The following is a 20,723-nucleotide window of genomic DNA, read 5'->3' on the forward strand; positions in this document are numbered from 1 at the left end:
ACATAAAAACTTGATTAAAATGTATATACCGGGTAGTATAATTAATATTAAATGTAGATGCATTCCCTTGGTATCAAGATATCCACATAAAAACTTGATTAAAATGTATATACCGGGTAGTATAATTAATATTAAATGTAGATGCATTCCCTTGGTATCAAGATATCCACATAAAAACTTGATTCAACTATTATAACATAACATAATATTAAATTAAATACAGTTGATGCATGTCTTCTATGATATTACAATTACTTCCTGGCATTGTTAGAAGAGTTGATTACAGAGTAGGGATTCCTTGACATTTTTTGGTATGTATAGAAAATTATGTCATCGGATCGTTTACTAATACTATATGTTATTATCTTAATATGGTAATACCAGGTTGGAGCAGGGCATGAGGCAACAATTCTGATGAAATTAGAAATTGATATCATAAAGGCCCAAGTCAAATGAATTATTTGACACAAGTCATATTTATATCATACATTTCAAACTTTTCAACACAATTATTTTACCAATGCCCTAATTTGGCTTAGAAATTGGGGCTTTCAACACTTTGATGTAGTTGAAAAAGTCCATAGAATATGGTGCTGTAAATTTGTAGGGCTACTAAGTAATGCTTGCATTGAGGTGGTGATTTGTGAATGTGGTCCCTGTTTTTTATCACACTTTAAAGTGCTGTATATGGTATGTTACTGTTTAAATACCAATGATAAAAATACCGATATGTTTTACATCATTTTCAATAGCATGGCTTTTCATTCATTCATTGTCTATATGTTGTTAGTGATTTTACAGTAAAGTTAGTCCCAAGGTTTTGTCATTGAAATTGAAATAAGAAAATGTCCTCACTGTGTTTTCCTTTGTCATTCTTGTACACCTTGAGTGTTTGTCATGGCAAGATTTACTCACATAGAATATAACTTGAAGATAGTGAACAGCTGCAAATAGCCATGATAAAACAATCTTTTCAAGTCAGAGAGCTTTACAAACTTCTAGATCAAATGAAGAGTAAAATTCATTTGAAGAAAGTAAGATTATGTGTGGGTGCTGTTGTTCTTGAACAAGTCATCTATTAACAAGCACAGACACCAAGTCATCCATTAACAAGTACAGACACCAAGTCATCTATTAACAAGTACAGACACCAAGTCATCTATTAACAAGTACAGACACCAAGTCATCTATTAACAAGTACAGACACCAAGTCATCCATTAACAAGCACAGACACCAAGTCATCTATTAACAAGCATAGACACCAAGTCATCCATTAACAAGCACAGACACCAAGTCATCTATTAACAAGTATAGACACCAAGTCATCCATTAACAAGCACAGACACCAAGTCATCTATTAACAAGCATAGACACCAAGTCATCTATTAACAAGTACAGACACCAAGTCATCTATTAACAAGCACAGACACCAAGTCATCTATTAACAAGTACAGACACCAAGTCATCCATTAACAAGTACAGACATCAAGTCATCTATTAACAAGTACAGACACCAAGTCATCTATTAACAAGCACAGACACCAAGTCATCCATTAACAAGTACAGACACCAAGTCATCTATTAACAAGTACAGACACCAAGTCATCTATTAACAAGTACAGACACCAAGTCATCCATTAACAAGTACAGACACCAAGTCATCTATTAACAAGTATAGACACCAAGTCATCTATTAACAAGTACAGACACCAAGTCATCCATTAACAAGTACAGACACCAAGTCAACCTTTAACAAGTACAGACACCAAGTCATCCATTAACAAGCACAGACACCAAGTCATCTATTAACATTCTGTCTAACTCTAAAGATTATGTAAACTAAAGGTAACATTCTGTCTAACTCTAAAGATTATGTAAACTAAAGGTAACATTCTGTCTAACTCTAAACATTATGTAAACTAAAGGTAACTTTATTTCTAACTCTAAAAATTATGAAAAACTAAAGGTAACATTCTGCCTTACTCTAAAATTTATGTAAACTAAAGGTAACATTCTGTCTAACTCTAAAAATTATGTAAACTAAAGGTAACATTCTGTCTAACTTTAAATGATATAAACTATATTATTTTTCTTTTGAACGCTTGAAGTTGTGTATTATTAAAGCTATATTTCAAACTTTCTCTGTGATTCACAGGTGCACCTTGGAAATACTCGAGACAAGCAAAGGATTGTGGGATACATATCTGTTACTCAGTTACAAACAGGCAGACGTAAGTATTCAAAGTTTTATTTGCTCCAGTAGTTAATTATCAAACACTAAATGACCCCACCTAGTTTTCACTGCTGACCCTAAACTCTCCTTTACGTATTCAAGAAAAAAATTATAATAAAATTGCGATGATTGTGGAGTCTCTCAAGAAATAGTGGATGCGGAAACCGACATCATCTTAAAAAGAGACAATATAAAACTGTTTTTCCAATCTGTAATAACAGTACATCTGATGAGAAGAAACCCAAATGGAATACAATGGAAAACATAACTACCTGAACTAGACACTCACATATGAAAAAAAAACATACATAAAAAAATAAAATAAAAAATCTACCTACCCCACCTATTCTAAAATTGAGCATAATCGGAACCACACAGGTTTTTTTTGTTAAGCCTTACAAATTACACATTGCCAAATGATTTTAATTACTTCCCGTAAGGGTACGGGAGGTATTAAAAGGCGGATGTCCGTCTGTCTGTGTGTCTGTCTGTCTGTCCGTCCGTCTGTGTGTGTCTGTCTGTGTCACCATTTTCTTAAAAACTGCTGGCTCAATTGTAATGAAATTTAGTACAGTAGACCCTCGCTAACTCGCGGGTGTCCGGGTCCATCAAGAAACCCGCGACTTAGCGAGGGCCGCGACTTAGCGAGGTGCTCATTAAATATTCATAACCACACATTAACACACGTCACACGTCAGCTTTTCTTCATTCTTCAGTAATGTGCTGGTGAAACTAGTACTGTACATGTTTTTATGAGTGCAAGTTCATGGGCGATATTCATTTTAAAAAAAGATACGCACGAAATCAAAGTTTCAATAAATCTCTTCACGAACATGACGCTATGTATTCGAAATTTATTGTGATGGACGCATGGACGTAATATTGTAACAGTCCTGGGTTAACAGTAAATCTTTGAGGAAGATTATCGTACAATTGTGTGACTCTCAAAGCATCAATCGCGGCTAGACTTTCTTTTTTGTTTTTTGCACGGTCGACAAACTAACAGTACAACTTACAAGCTCACGCCTGGCGGCCATGGTAGGGCCAAGAAATGCTGTTGAATTTCCGGGTTGCGGAAGTGCAGTTTTGACATTTATATCATCGAATAACGGGATTTGTTTTATATATTCTAAAACAACAACTATTTTTTTATGTTTCTCAGTCCAGTAACATTCCTAAATGATGGGGTTGAGTTGAGAAATCGCAAGGTTCGGCAACACGCCAGTGGCATGATGCATGATGTCGGTAGATAAACATAGAGACGCAAGTGATGAACGTATGCAGTTATTCGTAGCCCGAAATTTCGTTATATAAATGACGTTTTTCCTCAAAATTTTGAAGAAACAAAACGTTTTTAGTTGACTTCTAAATCAATCAAATGCGAGAAAGCTTTAGTTATTAATTTGTTTTTGTGGACAATGTTCGAATTCGACTGACGAATCCTGCGAGTCGAATCGATCAATGCACCGTTCACCAGTCAGACGAAAATGGTCGACATGTTTGTTGACTAGCCGAGAAGTGCATACGGAACTTATGAGGCAGTCCGAATAAATAGAAGGCGATTGCTAACATCAAAGTCAAACCGCGACACCTCTTCATCGAAACACCAACAATTTTGAAATTGGCAGGCGTGCCATTTGTTTAAAAAAATACACAAAGAGGAGTTCCGAGAACAATAGAAAACTAAAGAAAAAATGGGATCCAAGGTGACACCCGCGACTTAGCCGAATCCGCGACTTACCGAGGCGCGAGTTAGCGAGGGCCCACTGTACCTATAATGTTTGGGGTAATGACTAGACCTGATTAGTTTTTGAGCAAGATCTGTTCATGTTAATTAGGGAAATTTGCATATCAATGAAATCAACTAATTAAGCAATATCTTAAGACTGCATTCTTCAATTTCAATATAATTCAGTACATATGTTAACCATTAGAAAACGCATATCTCCTATAAAGTTTGTTGATGTACCTTACAGTGTTAATGAATATTGTCACAAATTGAACTTTACCGAATATTTTTTTCTCCGAAATTTTCAGCTGTCAACACTACAGCTTTCATCAGCGGAATGATCTAACTTGATGACCTTCTTTGTGTGAAGGTCAATGATCGAGTCGTAGACATTTGGGAGTTTGTTGCGCCCCCCGTCTTTGTTGAGAGAAGGTTGTAATGCCCTGATGTAAATGGCTTCCTTCACTCCCCTTTCGAAATATCGTGGTTCAGTGTCCAAAACCTGCACTTTGACCAAGTCAACATGATGGCCTGGTGATTCCACATGGATATGTTGGGAGACCTCAGATGAAGTAGAGCTGCGTCATCGGTGTTCAAGAAACCTGGTCCTGAGGGATCGTTCAGTTTCACCAATGTACGATTCCTGACAAACACCTCTGGTAGTCTGCCCTTGGCAAGGAATCATGTATATAGGGCCAGTGACGTCTTTCTTCTCTGTCCTGTCCTTCGGTGCTACTAAGAAATGGCGTAGAGTTCTTGTAGGTTTGTAACATACCCTTATGCCAAATTTGTTGAAATTTCTCCGAAGTGCTTCTGAAATTCCTTTGACATAAGGTATCACTACCTGTCCTTTAGATTGTATTGTACTGTCCTTTTTGGTAGTTGACTTAGCTTTAGGGGGCTTGTTGACCTTGTTAAAAGCCCACTGAGGGTATCCGCATTTCGAGAGAGCCTGGACGATGTGATGTTTCTCTTCATCAACAACATGAGGGTCTGTGATAACTGTCTTAGCTTAGCACGGTGGAACAAAGTTTGGATTACTCCCAACTTATGCTCAAGTGGGTGGTTTGATGAAAAGTTAAGGTATTGGTCTGTGTGGGTTGGTTTGCGATATATTCTTATATCAAGATTGCCATCTTTGACCTTCACACAAAGAAGGTCAAGTTAGATCATTCCGCTGATGAAAGCTGTAGTGTTGACAGCTGAAAATTTCGGAGAAAAAATATTCGGTATTGAGAACAAAAGTTCAATTTGTGACAATATGTATTACCAATACAGATGAACTTTCATGATAATAATTTGCATAATTAATGAGTTTCAGTAATTAGGCTATATCTTAAGACTGTGTACTTCGATTTCAATACCATTCAGTACATACATTAACCATAACAAATCATATGTGGCCTATTCAATTTGTTGATGTACCTGACAGTGTTAATGAATAATTTGCATAATTAATGAGTTTCAGTAATTAGGCTATAACTTAAGAATACATATTTCAATTTTAATACAATTCAATACATACGTTAACCTTAAAAAATCTCATATGTCCTGTAAAGTTTGTTGATGTACCTTACAGTGTTAATGAATAATTTGCATAATTAATGAGTTTCAGTAATTAGGCTATATCTTAAGACTGGGTACTTCAATTTCAATACCATTCAGTACATATATTAATTAACTATATCAAATTTTATGTGGCGTATACAATTTGTTGATGTACCTGACAGTGTTAATGATTAATTTGCATAATACAATTCAGTACATACATTAACTTTAATAAATCCCATATGTCCTGTAAAGTTTATTGATGTACCTCTCAGTGTTAAAGAATAATTTGCATAATTAATGAGTTTCGGTAATTAAGCTATGTCTTAAGACTGCATACTTAAATTTCAGTACCATTCGTACATACTTTAACCATAACAAATCGTATGTATCCTATAATGTTTGCTGATGTACCTTACACTGTTAATAAATAATTTGCTTAATTAATGAGTTTTGGTAGTTAGCAATATATTTAGACTGCATACTTCAATTTCCATACAATTTAGTACATACGTTAAATGTAACAGAGTGCATATCTCCTATAAAAGCCGCCAATTTCACCTAAAGATTTAGGGGACACTTTGCATAATTAATTATTGTCAGTACTTAGGCTTTTTTTTTAAAAGTTCATTACCATATTTTTTTGAATATCATTGTAATGGGTAATTTGCATAATTGGTGATTCCCTTACAGAAGGTATTCAATTTAAATCTCGTAGATTTTCGATTAGAAATTTAGGGAGTATGATATTAACATCGAACTTTGTAATTTTACCTTGTTGTTTTGCAATTTCTCCCAATATCAAGCTACTGCTGTTTGATGTGAGCCATGTGATCGTGTAATTAATGCAGTATCTCGGGAAATATACACTTTCATTGAACACATTCATCAGGTGTAATAAAGTATGATTTATAACAATATTATGAAATCTATAAGCCTACGAAAAGAAATTGTTAGTCTTCAACACTGTTGTTGGTGACCTTTACATGGACTATATATTTATATATATCTATATATTCAGTGCACAGTGAGGGCGCAATGTGTGGTTTGAACAGGGAGTTTGAATTATATTTATGATAGCAAGATGATACCCTTACGGAAGGGCATTCAGTTTAAATCTGGTGAAACTATATAACAGGAATTCATCAAAGTATGGGGATTTTATGAACACAGAAGTGATTTCAAACTGTAAAACAGGAATTTGGACAAATTCATGAAAGTATGGAAATTTTGTGAACACAGAAGTGATTTGAATTTTGTCATTGTCTGGAATTCATAGTAAAAGGATAGGAATTTTTTTCTGAACTCGTGATAAGCTGCTAGCTGGGCATACAAGATAAAAATGGAATTCATTTTCCAGTGGCTGTAAATTACACAGTTCACATATTCTTCTTGTTCTACTGATGTTTTCAAAACGTTCATTTTCTACTCTCAAATTATGACTTGACACTCTGAACATGCACAATACTCACCGAATAATACTGATCCCAATTACAGATAACTATTTCTCTAAAATTAAATTCTTTTTGAAAAGACTGTAGGTATCTAATTTTAGAGATGCAGAAAGATTTGATGACCATTCCTAAGAGCCAATATCTAAAGACCTTTGCTTAAATAGTAAAAGAAAATCATCCTCGTCACCAACATTTTGCATCTCCCAAATTATACCAAAACCAAAACAATTTTTTAGCTCCGCTGTCAGCGAAAGCTGAAAGCGTAGCTTTAGGTATAGGCGGGTATTGAGGTATAGAGAGTAGAGTGAATCATAGGTGTCTGTCAAACTTTTATATTTTCACTATCTACTCCGAAAGTGACAGTCGGAATTCTTCGATATTTGGTGTGCATGTTCCCTGGGGGGAGGCTATTCAGATTTGTTCATGCCAAGTTGATCTGTGCCATTTCCAATTTTTTATGATTTTTTTTCCAAAAATGACATTTTCATCAACTCCTCATAAACTTTAAGTCAGATTGCTTTGATATCTGGTGTGTTGATGCACAGGGGGTAGCTTACTTAGATTTGTTAATTTCAAGTCAGCACGTCTTCTCTTCTATTTTTTATGATTTTTTTTTTTGAAATTTGAAAAAAAAATGAATATGTTAATGAGCATAATGACCGACGCCATATTGGAAATCAGTCCGCGAGACTTTAGGTAAAGTGCAACTTTTCAAAAGACACTATTGACGTCAAACAAGCAATGTAATATGTGCTATTGTCTTAATTCTACGCATTGTGCGCCCAAATGACAAATATTTGTTCGAAAAAGGTTTGTAAACTTCAAATCCAATTCACACACCACCCCTCCTACAGAATGGTTCATTCCAGTATATGCACCTCATAGCTCATGATCATTGTGAGAAGTCTTCCATGCCTGAACTGAAGTGTTTTTGACAGAGTCAGACGTCAATAAAAACGATAATACTCTTTCTAAAATTACCACATTTTGAAAGGGAAAGTACTTTGTGGTTCATTTATGGAGTTTTGTTTTTGTACGATCAATATTGGTGGCAAAATTACAGCGTCAAAATTGCCGATGTGGTAATGGACGACAATCCCAAGTACCCGGATGCACGAGGGACTAACCCAGAAGCAAGTCGTTGTCAGCCATACGTTTACAGTGCAGTGGTAACATCGTCCGAGAAATCGCTGCGTTCAGTGTCATTATTCACAGAATTGTTGTTTTCGAGTGAAACCCCGTCTTGAATTGTATAACTCTAACAAATGAAGACATGTCAAGTTATATTTTGAAAGTTGTATCGCTAGTTTGAGACGATTTTCTCACGTACTATCGGGGCTTACTTGGACTTGGACCTTACTCCAGTTCATCGGGAAGTTTAGCCAGCCCGATAATTCTTTCTGGTTTAGTTTACAACACTTTTGATCGCGCAGATTTTGTTGTTGTGATGAAAAGAAATTAAAAAAAAGATCACTTCAACCATTTCGTTGTGTTTTCTTTATGAAAGGTAATCGAACATGAACGAGTGACACCACTAACCAGGAGGGTCTATGCTGTAACGTATGGCAAGGGTTCGACATACGCTGGTCCGCTATCCCGCGAGTCTAGTAACTTTCTATAAGGACCATGTACCAGTAAAGGTTACTAGGTAGTCCGACGGGATAGTGACTTTTCGATAGGTATATCAGGGAGCTCTGAATTCAAACCACCGGCTATATGATGAATTCACGGTCATAGTAAAATTCATTTGATTTTTAATTTGCTATTTTGACCAACTCCGGTTGTCTATTCGCGATAAAATTACGGTTAGTTTGGAAACGGGGTAGATTTTCTATGATTCCGTGTCATAAAAGCATGTGTTGTGTAGTTTTCGAAAAGCACACCCGGTGGGAAAGTCGCCCAACAGACGATCTCGCGCCATTGCTGTGCTACGTGGCACTTTATTCTGGCGGGGTGTCTCTTGAAAACGGGAATAGCGAACGATGAGCCAATCAAGTGAGACCTTTCAAATGTAGCTAATATTATAGCCAATAAAATTAGTTGTACGATGATATGTGTATAATAAGTCCTCTACACTGTAACAAGTAAATAGTAAAGTTGAAATCTTTGTCGCATGAATTCGTATTTATGTACGGATGCGTAGTCTTTCTGAACAGTAATTCTTAGATCAGTTAGTATTTAAAACTACGTTTCTGAGTTAATTATTCAGTAGGTTATTGACGAGCTCCCTTTGTAAAAACGCTGTACAAATTGGATGTCGGCGTTCGCCCGGCCACGTTCAACGGAACTAGTGAAGCTCATGGTGGCTGTCAAAATCGAAGACGCAATTTGACCGTGTTGTTATTTCAGTGAGTTTATTCAGCAAGAAAACAACGTGTTCTATGTTTTTGTACTTCCTACATGATGTGATGATCGTTTTTTTTACCGGTACAACTTACAGCCTACAATGAAACTGCTAACTTACTTAGTAACACTTAGATACATCACTAATACATCCATGCACTGACACGATTCCGTGTTCCGTGTTCCGTGTTCATGTTTTGGTATTCAGTTTGAAAAATTAAAATCCTGAACTTTATTTTGCGAACAGTTTTGTCATTTCTTAGTAATTATAGGGCCGACTGTATCACGTTTAACGTTTATGTCAACCCGGAAGTACATAGACACGAAAATAGACGAAGTGACTTGTACATGTAATTAGTAACAAAATTTTGCTGTAACTGCTGGTAACCTTCAAATTTATTTATTTTTATGTTGTAAATACATTCTAATATGCACTAAGGACAACACTATAAAGACTTGCTCTATGGGAAGGTAATTTTTTGTCTTTTAAAAATGCAATAGTTAGATCAATGTGTACCAGAAATGTTATGTAGTATTTAAGCTAGAAATAAGACCACATAACATCTTATTACTCCTCCCCCCCCCCCCCCAATTAAGACAAACTACTCACAGAAAAAAGAGAAGAAGCTCCAAAACATAAAAAAGAGAATAAAATTACAGTAAGGAGTTGATGATGCACAAACAACTACAACGAAATAGACAGTTCAATTACAACAGTGTTTGAAATAAATATGGGGTTTGGAAAAGTGAATTAGAAGTAGAGCAAAAACTAAGAGAGATGAAGAGCCTAAGTGAACAAGCGAAAGCACTTAAAGATAGGACCACCAAATTTTTTGCAGGACTACTACGTTATCAATTTTACTAGTCCTGTGGGATAGTGACTTTTACTCCAGTGTCGAACCCTGTTGGCTGAGAATGACTCTCTTTCGGGTACTTGGGGATTGTCGCCGTACGGAAACTAAGATGGCGATTAATACATTTCTTCCCTATATATATATATCTACTACAACTAGTACAAGTTGAATGTTGTTGACTTGGTAAATTTGTTAGAAAATTGAAATTCAAATTGCCTCAAAATTATTTTAGATTCCTAGTTTATTTCATTCATCATTAAAATTTTCCAGGGTTAAAGCTGTAAGACACTGGAATTATTTATCCTCTTTTTTTCTTCTTTTTCTTGTGTGCATTTCCCAATCATTTTTTCCCTGAGATTTTGTGCAATTTTTCATAACAGTAGATTTTTGTTATAAAATGGTGACTATGGTATAAAAGTACAATACATTACCAACTTCTGTGTAAAATGTGTTTTATAGTGAGACATCATATGAAACCACTAACCACTTTATTGCATCGCTAAAACAAAACTGCATAGTAAAGAGCTGAAGAACTGAACCACTTCTACATGTCACCAAAATAAAAAATAAAATAAAAAAAAAACAGCGGAGCTATTCTGACCGATAGGTCGCTTGTTTAATTTTAGTGCCCAACACTTGTACCCTTTTTCAGCCATCTGATATTGTAATTAGTTCCAGGGTGCCCTGTAAGGTTTACAACTCTATAGAGGGTCCCCACGCAGTTTTCTTTCGGGTTTCCCAGCATGCATTGCAGCAAACGCGAGTCGTGTGGGACCCCCTACCTCCGTCGCTATTTGCGTAAGCTAAAAACTTTTGATAGCTGACAATATCGTGTTGGAGGTGGTACTGTACTAAAAGTTGTGGAGTTGAGGGGTCAGGTTTAAATGCTGAGTCCAAAGGTTACGTGTTTACGCATTCAAATTTCAATGATTCATATTTTGGTTGCTTTGATCGTAACACAAATTTGAAAGCGCGAAAATTGTTTTTAACGGATAGCAAAATTTAAATTCACAAGTGCAAGTCAAAACTACATGTACGGAAAGTACGGTATTTCCGGTGACCTTGCACTCTACAAGTATGCGATTTCTTGTGTTCAAGATCTTTCAATGATTTTCTATCCACACCCCTTGAATGTATGAACGGCTAAAGCTCTTTGATGATGAATATTAAATTTGTCCTATTTACGAAATCCATCTGTATTTACCAAAAGCAATCGGCATAGACTCGCCAACATACTATCACATGACGTGCTTCCACGTGTAAACTTACTCCTCCCGGCCGAAGTCGAGCGTACTTGACTACTACGTGGTAGCGATATACCAATCGAGTCTAGTTTTTGTCTAGTGACAAATTTGTTTGTCAATGACGTCTGTCGACATCAATATTATTTAAACTATTGTGAACAATTCAAGACGTTTTTATTGTGTTGTTCTGAGTGAAATGAATGTCAACAGCAATTTACAGAGATACGTACATACATATACGTGGACAGTGGCACGTACGTCATATCAGCAAAGACACGACTACCAAAAACTAACTAATTTGACAGAAGACATTATGTTTATTTTTACAAAACTGTCTAATCAAAATCATGCTTTTACTATGTGCTTGTTGTTGGTACATGGTGTTGCATGTAGCATGTATCTCTCTGACGGAGGTCCTCGATGACTTTTCCTTATTTTTGTTAGATGCTAACTCAGACAGAGCCTTCATCCTTGTTCTTACCTTACTGTGCCCTGGAACTACGCTTTTGCTTGCAAACGAATGCATACTAGTTGTAAGATTGTTTTTATGTAAATGTCATTATCGTTTAAGCCAATATTTATTGATACGATGGAACCTGTAAGTACATAATGGGTGTCTACCCAATTCACCCAGCTCAGCATAATTTCATGTTGTATTGTTCACTTGGAATATATATCTACAAAATGACGTATGGACTTTTTCAATATCATTACCCTCATGAAAATCCCAAACCTCACATCCATACATTAAAATGGGAGTAATCTTACAGTCAAAAACTTTTAAAGCAATATCGACACTAATATTTTTAAACTGGTTAAGACATGTTTTGTCAGCAAACATGACCCTTTTACATTGGTTTGCCATTCTATTTATTATCTAAATGTATATGTATTTGATAGTGTGAAAGTATTTTTCCAATTCGTCTTTGTACAAGTGTTTCCTGTAATTTCTTGTAGATCGTCAGTTTTGATATCATTTAAAGTGTTTTGAAACTGATGAGTACTGTAATGTTGAATTGGGGTTCCAAACCGTTTTGAATTTAGTTGGCACTGAAATGTTTGTCGTTATACATGTGTGATTTGAATCCTTTCTGTAAACTGCTATCAAGTGGTTTTTGCTTTTCAGTTCATATTACCATTAGACCGACAGTGATGTCATGGGTCAGAAGAGACTTGTTTTATATAAATTTAACTAGACTTCTCTCCCTTGGTTACCAGGCTTATAACATTTTCAAAACAAAGACATTGTACATATATCTTTTGAATGTACTTTGTTGACATATGTCAATCACATTATTTAGCAAGTAACCTATTGAGTACATCATATCACACATATTGCCATTGAGTATATCATATCACACGTATTGCCATTGAGTATATCATATCACACGTATTGCCATTGAGTATATCATATCACATGTATTGCCATTGAGTACACCATATCACACATATTGCCATTGAGTACATCATATCACACGTATTGCCATTGAGTACACCATATCACACATATTGAGTACATCATATCACACGTATTGCCATTGAGTACATCATATCACACGTATTGCCATTGAGTACATCATATCACACGTATTGCCATTGAGTACACCATATCGCACATATTGAGTACATCATATCACACGTATTGCCATTGAGTACATCATATCACACGTATTGCCATTGAGTACATCATATCACACGTATTGCCATTGAGTACATCATATCACACGTATTGGCATTGAGTACATCATATCACACGTATTGGCATTGAGTACACCATATCGCACATATTGCCATTGAGTATATCATCATATCACACGTATTGAGTACATCATATCACACATATTGCCATTGAGTACATCATATCACACGTATTGCCATTGAGTATATCATATCACATGTATTGCTATTAAGTACATCATATCACACGTATTGCCATTGAATACATCATATCACACGTATTGCCATTGAGTATATCATATCACACGTATTGTGTACACCATGTCACACGTATATTGTACACCATATCACATGTATTGCCATTGAGTATATCATATCACACGTATTGTGTACACCATGTCACACGTATATTGTACACCATATCACATGTATTGCCATTGAGTATATCATATCACACGTATTGCCATTGAGTATATCATATCACACGTATTGCCATTGAGTACACTATATCACACATATTGCCATTGAGTACATCATATCACACGTATTGCCATTGAGTACACCATATCACACATATTGCCATTGAGTACATCATATCACACATATTGCCATTGAGTACATCATATCACACGTATTGCCATTGAGTATATCATATCACATGTATTGCCATTGAGTACATCATATCACACGTATTGCCATTGTGTACATCATATCACACATATTGCCATTGAGTATATCATATCACATGTATTGCCATTGAGTACATCATATCACACGTATTGCCATTGAGTATATCATATCACATGTATTGCCATTGAGTACATCATATCACACGTATTGCCATTGTGTACATCATATCACACATATTGCCATTGAGTATATCATATCACATGTATTGCCATTGAGTACATCATATCACACGTATTGCCATTGAGTATATCATATCACACGTATTGTGTACATCATATCACACGTTTTGCCATTGAGTACATCATATCACATGTATTGCCATTGAGTATATCATATCACACGTATTGCCATTGAGTATATCATATCACACGTATTGCCATTGAGTATATCATCATATCACACGTATTGCCATTGAGTATATCATATCACACGTATTGCCATTGAGTATATCATCATATCACACGTATTGCCATTGAGTATATCATATCACATGTATTGCCATTGAGTACATCATATCACACGTATTGCCATTGAGTACATCATATCACATGTATTGCCATTGAGTATATCATATCACATGTATTGCCATTGAGTACATCATATCACACGTATTGCCATTGAATACACCATCTCACACGTATTGTGTACACCATATCACACATATTGCCATGAACTGAGGTTCAGTAGTGCTATAGGCATCGCCCGGCGTGTGTGTGTGTGTGTGTGTGTGTATGTGTGTGTGTGTGTGTGTGTGAACAACTTAAATTCAAAACTGCTGGACTGATTGCTTTGATATTTGGTGGTCATGTTACTTCTGGTGTCTAGTTGGGAAATTGTTCAAATGAAATTGATTGTATAAAAATGTGATTTTTGGTCAAAAAACTTAAACTCAGAAACTACTGGGCAGATTGGTGCGAAATTTGGTGGGAACATTCTTAAGGGGGTGTAAAGTAAGATTTGTTCATGACATGATGATTCCATCAGTAATATGCAAATTAGGGCTAAAAATGTGTCTTTTTGGTTAAAAATCTATAATTCCAAAACTGCTGAGCAGATTGGGCTGAAATTTAATTGAAATGCATCTAGGGATGTATGGACAAAGAAATACTAAGCATACAATGATTCCATGAGTGCAAATTAGGTGTAAAAATGTTCATTTTTGGTCAAAAATTTTTATCTCAAAAAGCACTTGGTCAATGAGTCTGAAACTTTGTGAGATGTTTCTGAAAGTGTTATTCTGCAGATTTTCTTCAAAACATTTTGACAAAATTGGCCCTAGCAACCATGACCACGCCCTTAGCAACAACCAAATGGCAGTACATTTTCGTTAAATAACATCATCTGGTAGGTAAGTAAGCATTCAAAAAATGTATGCAAATACCCTAGCAACCATGACCACGCCCATAGCAACAGCCAAATGGTGTATTTCACAAAGATAACAACAGGGTTTAATAGACAATTGAATAAACATTCAAAAAATGTATGTAAATTTGCCTAGCAACAAGACCACACCCATAGCAACAGCCAAATAATCACATATATTGCAAAGATAACAGGAATAGGAAGACAAATGAGTAAACATTCAAAAAATGTATGCAAATGTGCCTAGCAACAAGACTACACCCATAGCAACAGCCAAATGATCACATATATTGTGAAGATAACAGGGATTTATACAAAATTGAATAAACATTCAAAAAATGTTACAGTAGTAAATATGCCTAGCAACAAGACCATGCCCATAGCAACAGCCAAATATATATAACTCATTTTATTTTCACCAAAAAAGAATGACAGAACTTAGACTGGGAAAGTGTACATGACAAAAAATATGATCACATATATTGCGAAGATAACAATGTGGATTTATACACAATTGAATGAACATGTAACAAGTAGAAAGTTGTGCCCAGTCCGTGGGGCTAAACATAATTGATGCCAGTTCATCAAATACTACACAATCATTTCTGGTTGTGACAACTACCGGCAAATGGGAAAGAAGTCTCTATCAATTTGAGAAGTATTGCAATCGGCAAAAAGACTTCTTTTTAGGTGTTGATGAATCCATAATAAAATAAAGGTTTTTATAGCAATCAAGTGATTGTTTTTGTCACTCATTTATTGCTGAACATTCCATCCTCAGGCGATGCCATCTTGTGCTGGATAATACTTCACGTATTCCAGTTGTGTTCCAAAGTGAAGGTGTCGGCGTACAAAGCATGTAACTTGCAAAATTTAACCTGGAGGTCAAGATTCAAGTGCACAGCTGTGGGTAATGGACATTGAACCAATTCAAGTTAAATTGGTTCTAAGTCAGTTTTTCCTGTCCTCACTACAACAAGTTAAACCTGTTCCAAACCGATTTACTTTGAACAGAATCGAAACCATCCCCCTGAGGTAGTTTCGAACCGGTTCAACTAAATCGATTTACAACCGATTTAAGGGCATATGGGGACAGGAGAACTGGATTCGATTCAAATCCAAACAGGTTCAGAATTTATGTGGGGACAGGGTTATAGACATGCATTTACTTGAGCAAGTAACTTTGAAATTGTGCGCACTCTCAATACAGTGATTGAGAGACACAACATTTACTAATTAGTGCTCTCCTAAGAAAAATCACTTTAACACAAAAGTATTTCTCAAAGGATAAAAACTAGTTAGTTCAGGTGAAGAATCTACTAGATATCTGCATGCCAGTTTTTGTTATCAATATTAAATAACCACTCAGTCATAATTAATTAGTAATTATCATTTTTATCTTTTTTTGCAGAAAAGAGTTTTATTAGATTGAATCAGCTGAACAAAGTGTCCAAGTGGTTACAGGAGTTTAAATCCAAATATAAACCAAACTGTGTACTTGAGGATCTTGTGGCATTTGATGTGCTGTGTGGTGATTTTCATTTTGATAATATGTCACCTGGTAAGTGTAATTATAGTGATTACCCCTTGATTTAAAGTGATACAATGTCACCAGGTAAGTGTAATTATAGTGATTACCCCTTGATTTAAAGTGATACAATGTCACCTGGTAAGTGTAATTATAGTGATTACCCCCTTGATTTAAAGTGATACAATGTCACCTGGTAAGTGTAATTATAGTGATTACCCCTTGATTTAAAGTGATACAATGTCACCTGGTAAGTGTAATTATAGTGATTACCCCTTGATTTAAAGTGATACAATGTCACCTGGTAAGTGTAATTATAGTGATTACCCCTTGATTTAAAGTGATACAATGTCACCTGGTAAGTGTAATTATAGTGATTACCCCTTGATTTAAAGTGATACAATGTCACCTGGTAAGTGTAATTATAGTGATTACCCCTTGATTTAAAGTGATACAATGTCACCTGGTAAGTGTAATTATAGTGATTATCCCCTGATTTAAAGTGATACTATGTCACCTGGTAAGTGTAATTATAGTGATTACCCCCTGATTTAAAGTGATACTATGTCACCTGGTAAGTGTAATTATAGTGATTATCCCCTGATTTAAAGTGATACAATGTCACCTGGTAAGTGTAATTATAGTGATTACCCCTTGATTTAAAGTGATACAATGTCACCTGGTAAGTGTAATTATAGTGATTACCCCTTGATTTAAAGTAGAATTTAATAAAATACATCTGTATACAGTCTGAAATGGTTGTAAGTAGAAAGACCAATATTTTATCATATTAGGTGATATGGCAAACTGGAGTCATCCACTATTCACTCAGTATTCAGATCCATGTCGGGTAACTCCAGGTTTGGATCACAGCTGGACAGTTGGTACAGAACTCAACCAAGATATGATATACGAAGATGAAGTAGCAACACCTGAAGGTTTGCAAAGGTAACTTTATTATATCTCACATCATAATAATTAGACTCTATAGCTCTCACAGTCCTCGAAGCTTCGCATAAATAGCTAAAACTTGGGTTGTTTTGTATATATCTACTGCATAATTGTACTCATATACTAGTATCCCAGTATCTCTAGCCCTGTACTGTGCGCCCTCATCGATCACATAGGGCTAACATTTTGTTGATGTGTTAGGCGAAGCTTCGAGCTTTTCAGAGCTTCGCCTAACACATCAACAAAATATTAGCTCTATGTGATCGATGAGGCCTGGGCACACAGTACAGGGCTAGGGATACTAGTATATGAGTACAATTATGCAGTAGATATATACAAAACAACCCAAGTTTAAGCTATTTATGCGAAGCTTAGAGGACTGTGAGAAAGTCTACATAAAAAACATATGAGACATAGATTTATGGCCAAGACTCTGAAATCAGTCTCTACATGTAATGAACACAAAACCCATGTTAAATCAGTCTCTACATGTAATGAACACAAAATCAATGTTAAATCAGTCTCTATGTGTAATGAACACAAAACCCATGTTAAATCAGTCTCTACATGTAATGAACACAAAACCCATGTTAAATCAGTCTCTACATGTAATGAACACAAAACCCATGTTAAATCAGTCTCTATACATGTAATGAACACAAAACCCATGTTAAATCAGTCTCTAAATGTAATGAACACAAAACCCATGTTAAATCAGTCTCTACATGTAATGAACACAAAACCCATGTTAAATCAGTCTCTACATGTAATGAACACAAAACCAATGTTAAATCAGTCTCTACATGTAATGAACACAAAACCCATGTTAAATCAGTCTCTACATGTAATGAACACAAAACCCATGTTAAATCAGTCTCTACATGTAATGAACACAAAACCAATGTTAAATCAGTCTCTACATGTAATGAACACAAAACCCATGTTAAATCAGTCTCTACATGTAATGAACACAAAACCAATGTTAAATCAGTCTCTACATGTAATGAACACAAAACCCATGTTAAATCAGTCTCTACATGTAATGAACACAAAACCAATGTTAAATCAGTCTCTACATGTAATGAACACAAAACCAATGTTAAATCAGTCTCTATGTGTAATGAACACAAAACCCATGTTAAATCAGTCTCTACATGTAATGAACACAAAACCCATGTTAAATCAGTCTCTACATGTAATGAACACAAAACCCATGTTAAATCAGTCTCTACATGTAATGAACACAAAACCCATGTTAAATCAGTCTCTACATGTAATGAACACAAAACCCATGTTAAATCAGTCTCTAAATGTAATGAACACAAAACCCATGTTAAATCAGTCTCTACATGTAATGAACACAAAACCCATGTTAAATCAGTCTCTACATGTAATGAACACAAAACCCATGTTAAATCAGTCTATACATGTAATGAACACAAAACCCATGTTAAATCAGTCTCTACATGTAATGAACACAAAACCCATGTTAAATCAGTCTCTACATGTAATGAACACAAAACCCATGTTAAATCAGTCTCTACATGTAATGAACACAAAACCCATGTTAAATCAGTCTATACATGTAATGAACACAAAACCCATGTTAAATCAGTCTCTACATGTAATGAACACAAAACCCATGTTAAATCAGTCTCTACATGTAATGAACACAAAACCCATGTTAAATCAGTCTCTACATGTAATGAACACAAAACCCATGTTAAATCAGTCTCTACAAGATAAGATAAGATAAGATAACACTTTATTTTAGCCGTTTAGAAAATTTTACATTTCTAATTTGGTATTTAAACAAAATAAAGTTAATAATGATCTATGAAATATAAATATTAAAATATACAGTAGTTCTAGTGTGTGTCTATTGACTACATGTATCATCCAGGTATATGTAGAGAGCGGTTATAATATCCTTATGTTTTGATTGTAGTATATATCTAAATTGCTCTCCTCTATCTAAGTTTATAAAGTTTGAGTTGAGGGTAGTGATAATACTAAACATTTTTTCTCTTTGTTTTGTATATAATTTACAATGAATTAGATGATGTCTTTCATCTTCTATTTCTTTACAATGTGTACATAGTCTGTCTTCTACTGGTGTTTTTGGTTTTGTATATCTACCCTTCTCAATGGCAAGTTGATGGCAACTTAATCTAAATTTGGCTATTGTTTTGATGTGTTGTTTATTGTTCATTACTTTAATGTATTCTTCTTGTTCCAGGGAATTTTTGAAGTTGTTGTATGTACGTAACTTAGAGTTTTCCCTTTTGTTATTTTCATTCCATTGATTGATATAATATTGTCTAATTGAGTTGTATATAATAGTTCTTGTTTTGTTAAATTGTTGATATTCTTGCTGTTATATAATGGTAAATTGTGTTCAAAGGTAGTTAGCCATGAACCTGTGTAATCATTGTTCTCCATGTCATTCATTGCATAATAGGCTAAGTTGTTATTGTCTAATGTCTTGAGGTATTTGTAATAGTTTATTGCTGAGTAGTATATTCTACTAATCAGTGGTTCTCTCCCAAGTTCCATTCTGCATCCTATTTTGCTCACTCTGTTGCTGACATTTAATATTTGGCGACAAAAACGTAGATGGAATTTTTCTGTCTCTGTTTTGTCCCAAGTTGTTTGATTTTGGAGAACACCCCATATTTCGCCAGCATATGTCAGGATAGGTAGCTGTGTTGTATTCATGAGTTTTTCCTTTATCTTAGTACTGTTTATCTTTGTCGAATATATCTGTGACTGGATTCTTGCAGCTTTGCTGGCTTTGTCTGACAATCTGGTTGCTGTGGAGCTCATAGAGCCATTTGTCTTGAATGTTACACCGAGATATGTGTATTGTTCTGTAGTTTTTATTTCTTCCAAGCCACATTTGAATTGTCTTGTATCTTGTTTGCATCCTGATTTTCTAAATACCATTATTTGTGTTTTGTTTGTGTTTACTTGCAATCGCCAGTCTGTTGTGTATCGATGAAGGTAGTCCAGTGCATTCTGTATTCCTTCATAGGATGTTGACATCAATGCAATATCATCTGCATACAACAGGCTGTTGATTGTTTTGTTATTAAGCTTTGGTGCATTT

At 35.1% G+C, this 20,723-nt stretch overlaps 1 protein-coding gene across 1 annotated transcript in view; it reads left to right on the top strand.

Moving 5' to 3' along the window:
* LOC144438143 (sphingomyelin phosphodiesterase 3-like) overlaps window positions 1-20,723 on the top strand; it is a 191,344-nt gene that overhangs the window by 95,066 nt on the left and 75,555 nt on the right. Inside the window, exons 2-4 of the mRNA XM_078127173.1 lie at window positions 2,157-2,232; window positions 16,547-16,696; window positions 17,458-17,611. Of these exons, the coding sequence (XP_077983299.1) occupies window positions 2,157-2,232; window positions 16,547-16,696; window positions 17,458-17,611 (380 nt within the window). The remainder of the gene's footprint in view (window positions 1-2,156; window positions 2,233-16,546; window positions 16,697-17,457; window positions 17,612-20,723) is intronic.

The sequence above is a fragment of the Glandiceps talaboti genome, chromosome 7 (genome assembly GCF_964340395.1).
Source record: "Glandiceps talaboti chromosome 7, keGlaTala1.1, whole genome shotgun sequence".
Classification (NCBI taxonomy): Eukaryota; Metazoa; Hemichordata; class Enteropneusta; family Spengelidae; genus Glandiceps; species Glandiceps talaboti.